The sequence below is a fragment of the Pleurodeles waltl genome, chromosome 7 (genome assembly GCF_031143425.1).
Source record: "Pleurodeles waltl isolate 20211129_DDA chromosome 7, aPleWal1.hap1.20221129, whole genome shotgun sequence".
In the NCBI taxonomy this organism is placed as follows: Eukaryota; Metazoa; Chordata; class Amphibia; order Caudata; family Salamandridae; genus Pleurodeles; species Pleurodeles waltl.
This window is the reverse complement of record NC_090446.1, coordinates 1,283,241,878-1,283,259,471: the sequence shown is the minus strand read 5'-3', so window position 1 is coordinate 1,283,259,471 and position 17,594 is coordinate 1,283,241,878. Positions and strand designations below refer to the sequence as shown.

The window sequence follows — 17,594 nt, the reverse complement described above, 5'->3', positions numbered from 1 at the left end:
CTAATACAACAAACGTTTTTGATATTGAAACCAACCCCACATATGTCAGAATAATCAATTCCTTCAAAAATAATTTTCTTTAACAATCTTGATCTCCCAATGCATTTCGGGACCAGAGTGTTACTTCTTCAGGGAAGCTGGAAACAAAACAAACAGGGCAACAAAGCACATTAAACACAAGTTACTAGATGTTCATAGATACATGATGCTTCACCAATATGTTCCACAATGTCTGTTTGCATGCATAAAATGCTCCCTGCACGCAATACCCACTAGAGGGAAAAGGTGCACCAGAACTGAACAAAATGTGCAACACTAGTGCCTGTAGTTCTAAAAATACACCCAAATGACCTGCTCCAGTGATTCCCATTACTAATGAAATCTTAAAGCAAAATCACTTAAAAGAATTTTTAAAAACCATGAACCAGAATTTCATGACATGTCCAACAGCAAGCAAGAACAGATTGCATTTTAAATCCGACTCCGACTAAAACAAGCATTTGCAATGCAACGGGTCTCGCATTTCTCAGAGTTAGAGCTATTAGCAGTTGTAAACTCCCATCTGGACTTTTCTTGCCACATTAAATGGGGAAAAAAGAGCGCGATTGTGCTGCTGCAGTTCACTTGTAGTGAAACCTAAAAACTAAAAGTGCAATTAACCATGTAACAGAGTCAATGTCATGCAAAGTGCTTGACTTTTGCCAAGCAAGATCGCGCTGTGAAAAAAGATAAAAAGTAGTCCACAAACCGGACGGAAAACAGGGAGCCTCGTATGTTTTCAGTACTTGGACGCTGCGCTCAAGGAGGGCAAACCACTGGAAAAGGCATGAGGTATGTATCCCTTCCACTAATGAAAGCAAGCAGATTTTAAAAGGCAAGCCCACGAACCAATGAAAGACACTGACGTGACATGGACGGGGCTCTGAGCTCTTTTCTAACTACTAAAGCTAGCGCAGGCTCGACCCTAAAAAGGTGAAAATGACTACCTGCTGGCGGGTGTGCACAGTGAAAAATCTTACCAAGACAAACTTAACTCTCACCAAACTGTTCAACACAATTACTTTGGAAAAAAAAAGAGGAGGCCAGGATGGAGTCCACCCCGATGGACACACCTTCCGAAGAGTGAAAGTGAACACATTCTCAACATACTGAGCTATCAATAAGAAAACCGACGGTGTAACCCAAGTCTAACTTTCTTTCCAAAGAAAAAGCCGTAAGAACCGTTGTGATTCCTATTGCGTCGGCACTCAACAAATGCCCTCTAGACAACCGCGGTCAGCCATTTAACTCGCCGCGACCTTTCGGATAGATTGAAATGAGGACTCATGAAACGAGCACTGAGTGAGGTGTGCGTGAAAAGGTAAAACGCAGCTGAACAACTAGGCTGCATCCAAACCTACTATACCATTGCAGGCAAAGCCTGAGTCATAAAGCAACACTCTATATTAAAGGGCGCCCGCAGGGCCATTAACCGCCCGCACCTGTGCAGGTTAAGTAAGAAAGGTGAAACCAATGGTGTGAGCTACTAATTTGCTTCGTAAACCAAAAAAGGTGTTGCCCGGAAAGCAATGTTGTACCTCACAACACCCTTAAGAATGGATACGACCAAGGTGACACATTACTACAAATGAAAGTATGTTAAGAAAAAATCCAGCTGTGACAACTGAAACCTGCCTGCAAGGATGGGTCGAACATTACTTGATGAAAGCAGAAAAAGAAAAAAATGAATAAAATTGCTTGTCAATTGAACGCTATAATCCACTAACAGTAAAGGTGTTTAAGCCAGTGGCAATAAACTGTGTTGCATAAGATTCAACTCTCTGAGACTACTTCTGTATTGTACTGGGGTACTAAATGCATCAGTGTCTTCTAAAGAACCATTATATGGTAATGAATGAGCCTACTCGGCTGATGGTATACTGTATTAATGAAACCAAACTGATGGGTGAGGGGGAAGTGTTACCATCTGGTACGCCAGCATATCAATCAGAAATTACTACCCGAGCTGCTACAAAAAACTCTTTCAGGAAACTAGCTGCAGGTTAAATAGTAAAGAATGGCAGTTTCTTAGTGAGCAAGGATATAGGTCGTTAAGAGCATACAATTTTAATTGTATGGCATTTCTATCCAAATGGTCAGCTTACTAAATACCCAACAGGCTACATCAGTGCTTTAGGTGTTTTGTAATTGGGAGTGGTGGATGGGTCCATATTTTCTTTGACAGCCCTAGGCTACAGCTATTCTGATGTGAGGTATTTCATGCAGTCAGTTGCAGTACCCGGATCAAGAGCTCCCTGACCCCGAAGCTGGTGCTGTTTGGGTCTTCGTATGAGGTATGCCATCTGCAAAAAATATCAGCAGTACTTTGTAGCAATAGCTGTCGCAGTAGCCCGTTCCCTGATTTATTTTCAGGACTGGAATACAGCAGTGGTTACATCGTACCATCAGTGGGTTAGGAAAATAAGGATGCAAGCGTTTGAAGAGGCCTTTGACAAAAGGGTAGGGACTCTCAAGAAACGTACGGCAGTATTGGCTGCATTTCCAGCCCCTTAGCTCTTACTGCCTTGGCATCACTTACTTGGTCACTGTTTAGCTCTAATGTGCTTCCTGTACGGGTAATGGTTTTTGCTCTTAGTGAATGTTGATTATTATTCAATAGATCAAGAGAGCAATTTGTGTGGTTGGAGCTGTAGATAACCCTGGTACTGTTAAGGCTCAATGTTTTTAATTGTCAAACAATGCTCTCTGTCAAAGATGCTTCTATTAGAGTGAATGCCCAATCTTTTCAATATGTAATGTGTTGTCTGCACTTTCAACACTGTTGCACTTTAATAATAAGTCTTTGCTGCTATTTCCAATTGCTTCAGGGGGAGTGATGGTCAGAATTAGTTTCAATCTGCTATATTTTATGATGGGATTTGCACTTCTGTCACTGTTGCAGTTTAATATCCAGTTTCTGCTAGCATTTCTAGTTGCTTTGGTGGGGGGGAGGGCGGGGAAATGGTCTGATCTTGTTTTAGATACTGGCTCGCAGTGAGGATCTGCTCTTTCAGCACTGTTGCACATTGATAAGTTTTTGCTGCTATTCCCAATTGTTCCGGGGTAGATGGTTTGATTATGTTTAAGATAATGCTTTGCAGTGAGGATCATGATTCAGTCAGTCAATCACATATTTGTAAAGCGCGGCTAATCACTCATAGTGTCTCAAGGCGCTGATTACAAACAACGCTCTATGAATTCTCACTCTTTTCAATATGAAATGTTATATTATGTTGTGATCTGCACTTTCAGCACTGTTGAACCTTAATAAGTATTTGCTTCTATTTCCAGTTACTTCGGGTGATGGTCTAAATTGGTTTCAAATAATGTTTTGCAGTGAGGATAGTGATTACTTTAATAAGGAAATGCTGCTACTTGTAATATGAAATGTGCTGTATTAATTTGTGATTTGCACTGTTGCACCCTATCAAGTTTTTGTTATTTCTAATTGCTTTTGGGGGAGATGGTCCAATTTTGTTTGTGATACTGCTTTGACATGAGAATAATGAATGTTGTAGCTGTACATTCCATTTTTATTTTTAAATCTCCCATCCTGCTCAATAAAAATAAACCTCATCAGTGTCTGGTGAGAACATATAAACTCCCAGTACAGTCCTAACATGAACAAAAACACACCTAATAGACCACATATTGAGTACCTGTGAAGGTGGTTTAATAAGATGAATGGCACAGTGTGGTCACTCTGGGTTCTGTTATGTATGTTTCCCTTTGATATGAATGTAAAAGGAACTGTTTAAAAAAAAAAAAAAAAAAAAGACATGCAATCTCTGATTTGTCTTTGAGACCCTGCAAGGTTAAGCTGTCTCTGTTTCTGGTCCAGTGAGTTTCTCTGACCGCAATCTGCTGCTGTTAATTTCAGGACTGGCTTTGACTTCTAGAATTTGAAACCTTAATTGGGCTGGATTGTGTTTGTGATCTAACCAATGTGCTGCCAGATTTGAATTACAGTTTTGATTTTGCTCTTGTGTTCTCTAGTGCACCATCCAGCCTCTGCAGTATTTCTTTCTCAAGATGTCCGGGCCATCCTTAAAATGCCACCTTTTACGATGTTTCAAGTGTACAGTTGCTTGACCCTTAAGTCCACTCATATCATCAGATTTGCACTCTGGTAGTAGATTATTTTGCAAAGTTCAGAAAAATACACTACTAAATCACCTAGCCCCTCCACTTTGTGCAGTCTGGGTGACATTGCTTTTCCTAGTTCTTTCTGAATAGTACATCAGGTGTCTACTAAATGTGAAGTTCCTTAACCTCGATCTTTGACTGTTTGAGCTTCTCTTACTACTGTCTTACTTCAAGCACCAACCACACTGTTCAAGAGGATGCCTCTTCACCATGCGGTCTCTACTCTTGTGGATACTAGTGATCTTGTTTTTCACTGAACTGTGCTCCTCAAGATCTGTATGCAGCTTTTACCCTCAGCAGGGCACCTCATGGACTGTCCTAGCAAGCCACTTTACTTCTTTTTCAGGCTGCTCACTCATATGCTGCTTTCCCTGGTTTTGGAACATATCTATGCAGCTGCCTCTGCCAAAGGGCAGTCAGCCACTGCCTTTCTGGTAAGACCTCTTGTCTTGTGGCAGCCTAACCATGCCCAGACATAACAGCAGTCTGTAGCTTTCTCTGACAGCCACACTTGGGGCTACACTATCTTCTGTGTGCCTGGAAATGTTGCAAGTGTGTGTGGAAGGAACTCTGCCACAGGAGGTCTACACTCCCATGCCACATGAACAACTGTGGTGGTGGGGGGTGTAAGGGTATGTATATGTTGAAGGGGGGGCAGTATTTCAATGGTGTAGGAGAGCTCCCAAAGGGACATTTGCTGAAGTGAACCTTGGCTCCCCCACTTTCAAATCATTCCTAAAGTTTCTACTGGGGGGGATGGGGAGAGAGAATCTTAAGAATAATCCAAAATGACATTTTATTTGTGAGGGTTTTCTGTGATTCTTGGTATTAGTTACAAGCATAATGTTTCTCTCATCCGGGATAGGGGGCATACTCCTTCAGTCTTTCCCTCTGGCATTTCTGCCTTTTTTTCTCTAAGCATTTCCCTATTATGGATCCCTTTTGTCTTTGTTGAACTTACTTTTGCCTACTAGCCCTCCTTGGGTATAGGCCATCAATCAGGACTCTCCAACCATCTCGGTCCTGGGCTATTCTTTCAATCTGACTCCAGGTGTAACCATCTCCTTGCAGTCAGCCTCAAGGCCCCAGCTACCCTGCTTGTCTATGACGTTGCTCAGGTAGGTGAAGGGCTCAACCTCTTCCAGTGCATTGCCTGCAAGAGTGACTGCAGTTGTGCTGGCTGTATTAGCCTACAGAATCTTCGATTTTTCCACTTTGGATGTTGAGGCCAAATTATGCTTATGTGGCTGCCACATTGTTAGTCTTCTCATGCATCTGCAGATGGGTATGGGAGAGTAGAGCCAGGTCATCTGCAATTCTCAGGTTATAGTGCTGCGTCCAAGGTGTCCACTGGATCCCATTTCTTTCTGTGGATATTTTGATGCGGTAGCCTGCCTCCATCAAGAGGAGAAAAGACTAGAGCAAATAACCCTGGCGGACTCCAGTACTCACTTAGAAGGCTTCCATGAGTTGTCCTCCATGGACTATCTTGCAGGTTATTCCTTCAAAAGAGTTCCTGATGATTGTTTGATTTTTTTTTAATCTGGCACACCGCAGTGAAGGATGAGTTTCCAAATGGTCTTTCAGTCCACGCTGTTGTTTGCCTTCTCAAAGTCCAAGTTGTTCCAGAGGAGGGAGTTCCATTCCATCGACTGATCAATGCTGAAGTGCAGTATTGCAATCTGGTTTGTGAAGGATTTACCTTTGCAGAAGCCAGCTTGCTGGTCTTACAGCTGAGCATTTACTTGTTCGTTCATTCTGTTCAGGATGACTCTGTTGAACATTTTGCCTGGGGCTGATAGTTATCCATCTGTAGTTTGCACAGTTTCTCAGATCATGTTTCCTAGGAATCTTGATGAGATCCCTTCTTCCAGTCTGATGGCACCTTTCACTCTTCCCAGATCCTTCCAAACATGGGGTAGAGCATGTTTACTGATGTCAGCCTTCAGTCCCTCTTTAGGAATGTTTCAGGTCCTTCTGCATTCCCATTTCTCAGATGTTTGACTTGCCGTATTTCTTACTTGGTTGATCTGCTGCAGTCGATTGGCAGGTCCTTGTCAACTGGCATTATGTCTGGTAGCAACTGCAGCATAGGCTGATTCAGCAGTTCTTTAAAGTGCTCCACCCATCTTTGTTGTTGGTCTTTGGTACCCATGATTGTGATTAAGTGGGAATTTGAAATGCTTCTTTTGAAGCTTGTGCACTGTGTGATTTATCATCTGTCCCCTTGGGACCATAGACATTGGGCAGGTAAGTTAGTTCAAATGTTTGGGATTTCATGATCTAGGATTACATAAGAATTAGCTGAGCTGACCAACTGAGTAGGTGGATTTGTGAATAGGTGAGTAAAACCAATGGGGATAATAGTGGAATATGCCTTGCACCTCCACATAAAGATGTAACTATAGTGGGGAATGTCAGAGGCAGCATGCAGTCTATATAGTGCTGGTCAGGTATATAATCCCTACTACCCAGAGATACCAAGTTATTGGTCCCAAAAGGAACCAAAACAACTTGTTTAGCCAAGGATACCCTCCGCACAAATGAAGTACAGGTTTTCAAATTGTTCGGAACAAAACAAAATCCTTATACAGTGAGGATGCATAGACAAGCAGGTGAAGCTGAAGACCTGTTATTGGCATATTGTCTTAACACAAGACAATATGCCAGTTAAAGGACTTCAATCTTACTCTACTCTGTACTCTTTGTGAGGGTGCCACTGCTGCTCTGAGTAATCACAACTCCTGCTCTACCGCCACCCTTGACCTTCCCTGCTACTCCTTCCCAAGAGCCACAGTTACAGTGGCCTTCTCTTCTGCCCTAACCATGCTACATGGCTGCCCCTTGTTTTCAGTGCTGGCCATATGGCGGCATACCTACGGCGTAATGTGTATTAAAGTATTGTGCCAATACACAACTTTTTTTAGTTCTTGAAAATTGTAGGAAAGTACCATCTTGCCTGGCATGTTACCCCCATATTTCACTGTATATATGTTGTTTTAGTTGTATGTGTCACTGGGACCCTGCCAGCCAGGGCCCCAGTGCTCATAAGTGTGCCTGAATGTGTTACCTGTGTTATGACTAACTGTCTCACTGAGGCTCTGCTAATCAGAACCTCAGTGGTTATGCTCTCTCATTTCTTTCAAATTGTCACTAACAGGCTAGTGACCAATTTTACCAATTTATATTGGCTTACTGGAACACCCTTATAATTCCCTAGTATATGGTACTGAGGTACCCAGGGTATTGGGGTTCCAGGAGATCCCTATGGGCTGCAGCATTTCTTTTGCCACCCATAGGGAGCGCTGACAATTCTTACACAGGCCTGCCACTGCAGCCTGAGTGAAATAACGTCCACGTTATTTCACAGCCATTTTACACTGCACTTAAGTAACTTATAAGTCACCTATATGTCTAACCTTTACCTGGTAAAGGTTAGGTGCAAAGTTACTTAGTGTGAGGGCACCCTGGCACTAGCCAAGGTGCCCCCACATTGTTCAGGGCCAATTCCCCGGACTTTGTGAGTGCGGGGACACCATTACACGCGTGCACTACATATAGGTCACTACCTATATGTAGCTTCACAATGGTCACTCCGAATATGGCCATGTAACATGTCTATGATCATGGAATTGCCCCCTCTATGCCATCCTGGCATAGTTGGCACAATCCCATGATCCCAGTGGTCTGTAGCACAGACCCTGGTACTGCCAAACTGCCTTTCCCGGGGTTTCACTGCAGCTGCTGCTGCTGCCAACCCCTCAGACAGGCTTCTGCCCTCCTGGGGTCCAGCCAGGCCTGGCCCAGGATGGCAGAACAAAGGACTTCCTCTGAGAGAGGGTGTTACACCCTCTCCCTTTGGAAAATGGTGTGAAGGCAGGGGAGGAGTAGCCTCCCCCAGCCTCTGGAAATGCTTTCATGGGCACACATGGTGCCCATTTCTGCATAAGCCGGTCTACACCGGTTCAGGGACCCCTTAGCCCTGCTCTGGCACGAAACTGGACAAAGGAAAGGGGTGTGACCACTCCCCTGTCCTGCACCTCCCCTGGGAGGTGCCCAGAACTCCTCCAGTGTGCTCCAGACCTCTGCCATCTTGGAAACAGAGGTGCTGCTGGCACACTGGACTGCTCTGAGTGGCCAGTGCCAGCAGGTGACGTCAGAAACTCCTTCTGATAGGCTCCTTCAGGTGTTGCTAGCCTATCCTCTCTCCTAGGTAGCCAAACCCTCTTTTCTGGCTATTTAGGGTCTCTGTCTCTGGGGATTCCTTAGATAACGAATGCAAGAGCTCATCCGAGTTCCTCTGCATCTCTCTCTTCACCTTCTGCCAAGGAATCGACTGCTGACTGCGCTGGAAGCCTGCAAAACTGCAACAAAGTAGCGAAGACGACTACTGCAACTCTGTAACGCTGATCCTGCCGCCTTCTCGACTGTTTTCCTGGTGGTGCATGCTGTGGGGGTAGTCTGCCTCCTCTCTGCACTAGAAGCTCCGAAGAAATCTCCCGTGGGTCGACGGAATCGTCCCCCTGCAACCGCAGGCACCAAAGAACTGCATCACCGGTACCCTGGGTCTCCTCTCAGCACGACGAGCGAGGTCCCTTGAATCCAGCAACTCTGTCCAAGTGACTCCCACAGTCCAGTGACTCTTCAGTCCTAGTTTGGTGGAGGCAAGTCCTTGCCTCCCCACGCCAGACTGCATTGCTGGGAACCGCGACTTTTGCAGCTACTCCGGCCTCCGTGCACTTCCGGCAGAAATCCTTTGTGCACAGTCCAGCCTGGGTCCACGGCACTCTAACCTGCATTGCACGACCTCCTAAGTTGTCCTCCGACGACGTGGGACTCCTTTGTGCGACTTCGGGTGAGCACCGTTTCACTCCACTTCGTAGTGCCTGTTCCGGCACTTCTGCGGGTGCTGCCTGCTTCTGAGAGGGCTCCTTGTCTTGCTCGACGCCCCCTCTGTCCCCAGACGCAATTGGCGACATCCTGGTCCCTCCTGGGCCACAGCAGCATCCAAAAACCATAACCGCACGATTTGCAGCTAGCAAGGCTTGTTGGCGGTCTTTCTTCAGGAAAACACTTCTGCACGACTCTCCACGGCGTGAGGGATCCGTCCTCCAAAGGGGAAGTTCCTAGCCCTTGTCATTCCTGCAGAATCTTCAGCTTCTACTGTCCAGTAGCAGCTTCTTTGCTCCCACAGCTGGCATTTCCTAGGCATCTGCCCGTCTCCGACTTGCTTGTGACTTTTGGACTTGGTCCCCTTGTTCCACAGGTACCCTCGTTTGGAAATCCATCGTTGTTGCATTGCTGATTTGTGTCTTTCCTGCAGAATTCCCCTATCACGACTTCTATGTCCTTTGGGGAACTTTAGTGCACTTTGCACTCACTTTTCAGGGTCTTGGGGTGGGCTATTTTTCTAACCCTAACTGTTTTCTTACAGTCCCAGCGACCCTCTACAAGGTCACATAGGTTTGGGGTCCATTCGTGGTTCGCATTCCACTTTTGGAGTATATGGTTTGTGTTGCCCCTATCCCTATGTGTCCCCATTGTATCCTATTGTAACTATACATTGTTTGCACTGTTTTCTAATACTATACTGCATATTTTTGGTATTGTGTACATATATCTTGTGTATATTTGCTATCCTCATACTGAGGGTACTCACTGAGATACTTTTGGCATATTGTCATAAAAATAAAGTACCTTTATTTTTAGTAAATCTGTGTATTGTGTTTTCTTATGATATTGTGCATATGACACTAGTGGTACTGTAGGAGCTTCACTCGTCTCCTAGTTCAGCCTAAGCTGCTCTGCTAAGCTACCATTATCTATCAGCCTATGCTGCTAGACACCCTATACACTAATAAGGGATAACTGGGCCTGGTGCAAGGTGTAAGTACCCCTTGGTACTCACTACAAGCTAGTCCAGCCTCCTACAAAAATGTATTGTGACTTCTACCACCATAATTGCGGCCACCACTGCAGTCCCAATTACTACCAACCTTTGTCACAACCAAGAGCTTCTTGTTTGTGTGTTTGACAGTGTTGTGTAAGTGAAAGGTAATATGAGCATGTTTTAAAATACATTGTGCTTGCTGTCAGCACTAGGAAGGGCCAGAACCTATTGGCATTATCATTAACAATGGCTGTCTTATGGTAGCAAATTGTGTTGATACCAAGTCAGTGGTACGTTTATTGCTCTTTACTGATGAGATTCTTGATTCAGGACTACTCTAATCACCAGTGGAAAGGCAATCCTAGTTACCTCATATATTAGTGATTTCCTTGGATAAGGTGAATATGAAAGCCAGTATCCCTGCTTGTTTAACCCCTTTGCTGCCAGGCCTTTTTATGGCTATTTGGGACAGTTTGCGATTAAGCACTCCTAACATTTTATTAACATAAGCTACCCATGCCAAATTTGCATCCTTTTTTCCCCCCCAACATCCTAGGGATTCTAGAGTTACCCAGAGTTTGTGGGTTCCCCTGGAGGAGACCAAGAAATTAGCCAATATTCAGCAAAAATGTCTGTTTTTTTTTTTTTTTTTATCGGGGGAAAAAGGGCTGCAGAAGAAGGCCTGTGGTTTTTTCCCTGAATATGGCATCAACAAGAGGTGTTTACGGTGCTAAAATCACCATCTTCCCAGCTTTCAGGAACAGGCAGACTTGAATCAGAAAACCACATTTTTCAGCACAATTTTGGCATTTTACTGGGACATACCCCATTTGTACTATTATTTTGTGCTTTTAGCCTCCTTCCACTTAGTGACAGGAATGGGTGAGAAACCACTGCTGGATCCCGGAAAGCTAAACATTCCTGAAAAGTAGCGAAAATTCTGAATTCAGCAAGGGGTCATTTGTGTAGATCATACAAGGTTTTCCTGTAGGAAATAACAGCTGAAATTAAAAAAAACATTTTGAAATTGAGGTGAAGAAAAAAACCCAGCCATTTTTCTCTACGTTTTACTCTAACTTTTTCCTGCAATGTCATATTTTTTTTTTTTTTTTTTTTTTTTTAAAGCAATATACCGTTAAGTCTGCTGGACTCTTCTGGTTGCGGGGATATATAGGGCTTGTAGGTTCATCAAGAACCCTAGGTACCCAGAGCCAATAAATGAGCTGCACCTTGCAATGGGTTTTCATTCAATACCGGGTATACAACCATTAATTTGCTGAAATGTAAAGTGTAAAATAAGTATCAAGGAAACCTTTGTATTTCCAAAATGGGCACAAGATACGGTGTTGAGAAGCAGTGTTTAATTGCACATCTCTGAATTCCGGTGTCCCCATATCAGCATGTTAATTACAGTGCATTTCTCAAATAGATGTCTGTTTTTTTTTACACAGTGCCTTACATTTGGAAGGGAAAAAAAGTAGAGAAAGACAAGGGGCAATAACACTTGTTCTTCTATTCTGTCTTTCCCCCCCCCAAGTCTCCCGATAAAAATGGTACCTCACTTGTTTGGGTAGGCCTAGTGCCCATGGCAGGAAATGCCCCAAAACACAATGTGGACACATCACATCAGATTCCAGAAGGTTCCATCACAAAAAATGTGGGGAAAACATGTGATTTCCTGCAAAGTTGGTGGTTTGCAGGACATTGTGGGTAAGAAAATGGTGCAGTGTGCCTGTGCAGCACACCAACCTGGACTCACCCAGATATTTAGATTTTAGATGTGTCTAATACTTGTGGATTTTTCTACATGGCAGCGTCCCAAAGTCCAAAAAAATGCATCCCTCACCATTCTAAGTGGGATGATTTTGCGAGATAGACAAGCTCTCATATCCCTAAAGTAAAGCCAAACTAATCAAATGTCCCCTTGCTTGCTGTGGGATAAGATGTTTTAGTTTGCGAGGGAAAGCTGAAAGACTTACCCCCTTCAGTTGGGGTGGGCGCTTAAGCATGACCATATTTGTTAGTAGCCGTCACCTAACTATTCCCCCCCCCCCCCTCTCCCCCTGCTTGTCCAGGAGTGGATCGGGGGTAATTGCCCCATTTGGCCACCGGTGGGCAGAACAACTTTGCCCCCATTTATTTGGGGTGGATGTATGGAGCCCCCCCCCTACCCCCCCCACCCATTTTTTTTATTTTTAATTTAAATATTTCCTGGTGGGCTTTCTTCCCTCCCTTGGGGGCGGATAGGCCTAATAAAAAATAAGCTGCTCTCCACCTGAGGGGGGTAGAAATGGCCTAAAAAATACCCCCTTTAAAAGTCAAGGGTTGTCTGTCAGGGGTTTAATAGCCCTAGTGGGGTGGTTCAGACCTGCATCTGGCTCAGACCTTCAGAATCTATGCTGGTTATGCAGTGGATTGGAGGGAAGGAGGTACGGATGGATGGATGGATGGATGGATGGATGGATGGATGGATGGATGGACGGACGGACGGACGGACGGACGGACGGACGGACGGACGGACGGACGGACGGACGGACGGACGGACGGACGGACGGACGGACGGACGGACAGATGGATGGACGGACAGAAGGATGGATAGATAACTCTGATCACGGGGAGGTCTTTCTTTTTGGCAGGTCAAGCTGCAAGTGGATGACAGTTCCCCTTCACGGTCTCCCAGCCGGTATAGACAGTTTGTGCTTTGCCCCCTCATATTAACCCATATTGCTATGTCTCGCTTGCTTGCACTCCCTGCTGAGACTACTAACCTGCTCTGTGCCTTTGGCATTATGAAGGCAAACCAAGTAGCAGCACTCCCCTGCGCAGCATAGCAAACCTCCCATTACTCTATTGTGCTACAATGAGCCCCAGGGCAGTTGGGAACGCCAACAGAGTTCCTGGTGCATCTACTGCACTAATCAAGCTCTGGCCTACACCCCTCAAACCTGTTCAACATCAGTCAGTAACACCACAGTCGCAAACTCCCCATGCCCAAGAGCATTAACTATAAGCAAATCTCCTTGGAGCACAAAGTGGAGTGTCCCTTTGAGATAGAAATGTCTTGCACATCAGTGGCAGCCCTCGGAATTTTCAATGTGTGCAGCACCAAGGCTGGAAGTGCACAGCACTTTGTGTGTGTGCATTCAGTATGTTTTTGAAACGGTTGGCACTTCCATGCCACCTTACAGCATAGATACTTAGAATGTGCTTGGCTGCTCCATATGTTACTGACGTATTAGTGAAAAGCAACACAAACAGCAGGTCACTCAGTGCTAGCAGCAGGATCAGATAATTGAGAATGGTATCAGAACTTGTATATTCCCTTGATCAGCTAAGTATTACTCTTAGTGAGTTAAACACCTGCTCGAGAACTGCTTGTAACCTACATGTCACTCATTCCGCAAGTGTAGATGTGTAATGAACTGGAAGGTTATGCTGGTCAGCGCTGCTGAATGCTCTGAGGCATAAGATTTCACTTCCTGCCTTTTCTGAGATAGGGAAGCTTGCTTCTCCTCTGCCATGCTATATACCTGTTGTGTGAAGAATCAAAGCCTGCACTTCTGCCGCCTGATTTGAATATGTACTTTGATGGGAAAAGTTTGTTCTGCTGCTGTGGCTTAACTTGTCCTGTAAAGGAGGGAAGCTTGACTGTTTCTGCCCAAAGAGTTCCTCTTCCCTAAATGAGTGGTTTCCACTGCTATTTGCCCCATAACATACATACATATACATATATATGCCAATTTTGAATGCACTTGTTTAACCTGCCTTATGAACACAGGAGCTGATTCACAAGATTTGATGTGGTATACTGAGACTGATAGTTCTGAAGATGTATCACCCTGTTGGGACAATATTTGAGTGTCAAAAATGTAAAAGGAAAAGAAAAGCTGGGCCCGTTGCAATACTCTCTTGTTTTAATGTTTGAAGGGTGACACCAGTAAAATCCCCTTTTAGCTCACCCACATACAACTTTAATAATATTGTTCTGGTAGATTAACAAACTCTGCAAACCATGACTAGGAGACTGTACGACCAGTGAACAAGAGTATTCTTGGATGCTTCCCGAAATAAAGTTGAATTATTACTATTTATTTTATTATTTATTGTTTGTGCCCACTGTAGGACATTTTGGTATTTTCCCTGATAAAATGGAGATATGCTTGAATCCAAGTAGACCACTATGTGCAAACATGTTGGTAAATTTCTCATGAATGTTATTTCTGTTGAGCTAAAAAAAAAAAAAAAAAAAAACCTGCATTCTTATTTTTCAGGGGATTTCTCTAAAGTTCCTTCAAAAAGGAAGCAGGTTCTGGCTGGCTGACTATTTGCATCCTTGTGATCCACTTTGACTTCCACGATGCAGCGAACCATCATGTGAGTGATTTGTTCAGATTGTAGTGGTTAGAGGTACTCGGCAGTAGCCCTGGAGGAAATGAACGATTGGGATGTCTCGGGGTACATTGAAATAGTAATAACATAATGTGGTCCTAACAATTTTGGTTATCTTTGCACAAGAAGAAGTCATTGTGTCGACCGCTGACTGAGAAACTGTATTGACCTACTGAGCTTTAAGCACTTGGCATGCAGGTTACATAAAAATCACTGCAGCTTGGGTTCCATACACTAAGTTAGCGCAAGTTCACCTTGTCCTAAAGTGCCGGACACTATCTGTAATCTTCTGTGGCAGTCAAGCATGGACTGAGAAGCAATAGAGAGGAGTTAATCTTTGTTTCTGTTGGGTGTCACGTCAGAGCCCTGGCTCATTCTGACTAGTTTGGAGGGCGGTAAGTGGCATATTATGGCAATCGGTGCATGATGGGTAGTAGTACCAGTATCCTGCAGTATGACATTAAAGATTTGTTTGCATGTCTGTGGCTCACCCTATCAGTAGAGCACTTGCTGACCTTCACAGAGCACCTGTGTTACCTCCATTCTCTGTGAATGCATAAGCCTCATCTGGCCCTTTGCCTGGGTAGCGGATGAGCACACCCATTGCAGAGGGATTAGTATTTCTATACCTGCCCTGTGAGTAATCCCAGATTATTTTAAAACAGCGAGGACTAGAAAGTGGCAATAAAAATTGCATCTGGGTGGCTTACATCTTTTTCTCCCATTACTGGTATCTTGACACATCTTGTGTTCAGTTATGTGCCAAGCAGGGACAGCCTTCTTGCAGGAGTCATGTCACCGAGAAAGGTATCTGCCCCCCCCTACCCCCCCCCCCCCCCCATTTTCAGTGTTCACTTTCGAAAGCAGCTGGTCTCATTGCCACATATGTAATATCAAAGTATGACAACTGCCCGGCAAATGGTGCATATTTCCTTTTGGCGGATTAGATGCATTTGATCATAATCTCTGTTGGCATATTGCTACAGGTCAGAACAAATTCATACCTTCAGTTATGAGCTTTCATTGAAGATGTAGGAGTATTATAGGGCATGTAGTTTGCTTACTGCATATGCACAAATCGTTCTCAAACCCCTGATAATGTAAGCGTAAGGCTCACAATGTATAGTGTTCTCTTGATGTAGAGCAACCTTGTCACTGCATGCAGCAAACTCCATCTGGCCACGGAGTAGACTGAGAAGGCTGCCCTCTGAGTCTGAGAAGGAATAAAAGATAGAGTTTCTGGTCCATTGTGGGAGTGAACGATGGCCAATAGCTGATGGAGCCTGGTGAACAACTCTACTAATTGAAAACAGTGATTAAAGGCTGCTCTGTGCCACAAAGCAATGGAATAAATGGATATCTAGTGCTGGGAGTGATGAAGGATGTAACTCGGACGTTTTCCTTTACATCAATGATACCTGGTGCGTTTTGTGCCTGGTCATGGTGTTGTCATCCAGACGTTCCCTCTTAGAGTTAGATTAATGGCTTTTTGAAGGTTGATGGATGTGTTGTTGAAAAAACCATGCAGCTGGTATTTAAAAATAAAAAAAATTCTGCACAGTAATTCATTTTTTTTTTTTTTTGCTTTCATATTACTGTATTGATCCTTGTTGTAATTGGTCCTATCAGTAATTATTATACAGGGAGTGCAGAATTATTAGGCAAGTTGTATTTTTGAGGATTCATTTTATTATTGAACAACAACCATGTTCTCAATGAACCCAAAAAACTCATTAATATCAAAGCTGAATATTTTTGGAAGTAGTTTTTAGTTTGTTTTTAGTTTTAGCTATGTTAGGGGGATATCTGTGTGTGCAGGTGACTATTACTGTGCATAATTATTAGGCAACTTAACAAAAAACAAATATATACCCATTTCAATTATTTATTATTACCAGTGAAACCAATATAACATCTCAACATTCACAAATATACATTTCTGACATTCAAAAACAAAACAAAAACAAATCAGTGACCAATATAGCCACCTTTCTTTGCAAGGACACTCAAAAGCCTGCCATCCATGGATTCTGTCAGTGTTTTGATCTGTTCACCATCAACATTGCGTGCAGCAGCAACCACAGCCTCCCAGACACTGTTCAGAGAGGTGTACTGTTTTCCCTCCTTGTAAATCTCACATTTGATGATGGACCACAGGTTCTCAATGGGGTTCAGATCAGGTGAACAAGGAGGCCATGTCATTAGATTTCCTTCTTGTATACCCTTTCTTGCCAGCCACGCTGTGGAGTACTTGGACGCGTGTGATGGAGCATTGTCCTGCATGAAAATCATGTTTTTCTTGAAGGATGCAGACTTCTTCCTGTACCACTGCTTGAAGAAGGTGTCTTCCAGGAACTGGCAGTAGGACTGGGAGTTGAGCTTGACTCCATCCTCAACCCGAAAAGGCCCCACAAGCTCATCTTTAATGATACCAGCCCAAACCAGTACTCCACCTCCACCTTGCTGGCGTCTGAGTCGGACTGGAGCTCTCTGCCCTTTACCAATCCAGCCACGGGCCCATCCATCTGGCCCATCAAGACTCACTCTCATTTCATCAGTCCATAAAACCTAAGTAAAATCAGTCTTGAGATATTTCTTGGCCCAGTCTTGACGTTTCAGCTTGTGTGTCTTGTTCAGTGGTGGTCGTCTTTCAGCCTTTCTTACCTTGGCCATGTCTCTGAGTATTGCACACCTTGTGCTTTTGGGCACTCCAGTGATGTTGCAGCTCTGAAATATGGCCAAACTGGTGGCAAGTGGCATCGTGGCAGCTGCACGCTTGACTTTTCTCAGTTCATGGGCAGTTATTTTGCGCCTTGGTTTTTCCACACGCTTCTTGCGACCCTGTTGACTATTTTGAATGAAACGCTTGATTGTTCGATGATCACGCTTCAGAAGCTTTGCAATTTTAAGAGTGCTGCATCCCTCTGCAAGATATCTCACTATTTTTGACTTTTCTGAGCCTGTCAAGTCCTTCTTTTGACCCATTTTGCCAAAGGAAAGGAAGTTGCCTAATAATTATGCACACCTGATATAGGGTGTTGATGTCATTAGACCACACCCCTTCTCATTACAGAGATGCACAACACCTAATATGCTTAATTGGTAGTAGGCTTTCGAGCCTATACAGCTT

The 17,594-nt window shown here is 44.1% G+C and overlaps 1 protein-coding gene across 1 annotated transcript in view; it reads left to right on the top strand.

The window, feature by feature from the left end:
• The window catches only part of LIG1 (DNA ligase 1), a 296,484-nt gene that overhangs the window by 31,443 nt on the left and 247,447 nt on the right, over positions 1–17,594 (top strand). Inside the window, exon 2 of the mRNA XM_069200497.1 lies at positions 14,347–14,449. Within this exon, the coding sequence (XP_069056598.1) occupies positions 14,433–14,449 (17 nt within the window). The 5' untranslated portion in view covers positions 14,347–14,432. The remainder of the gene's footprint in view (positions 1–14,346; positions 14,450–17,594) is intronic.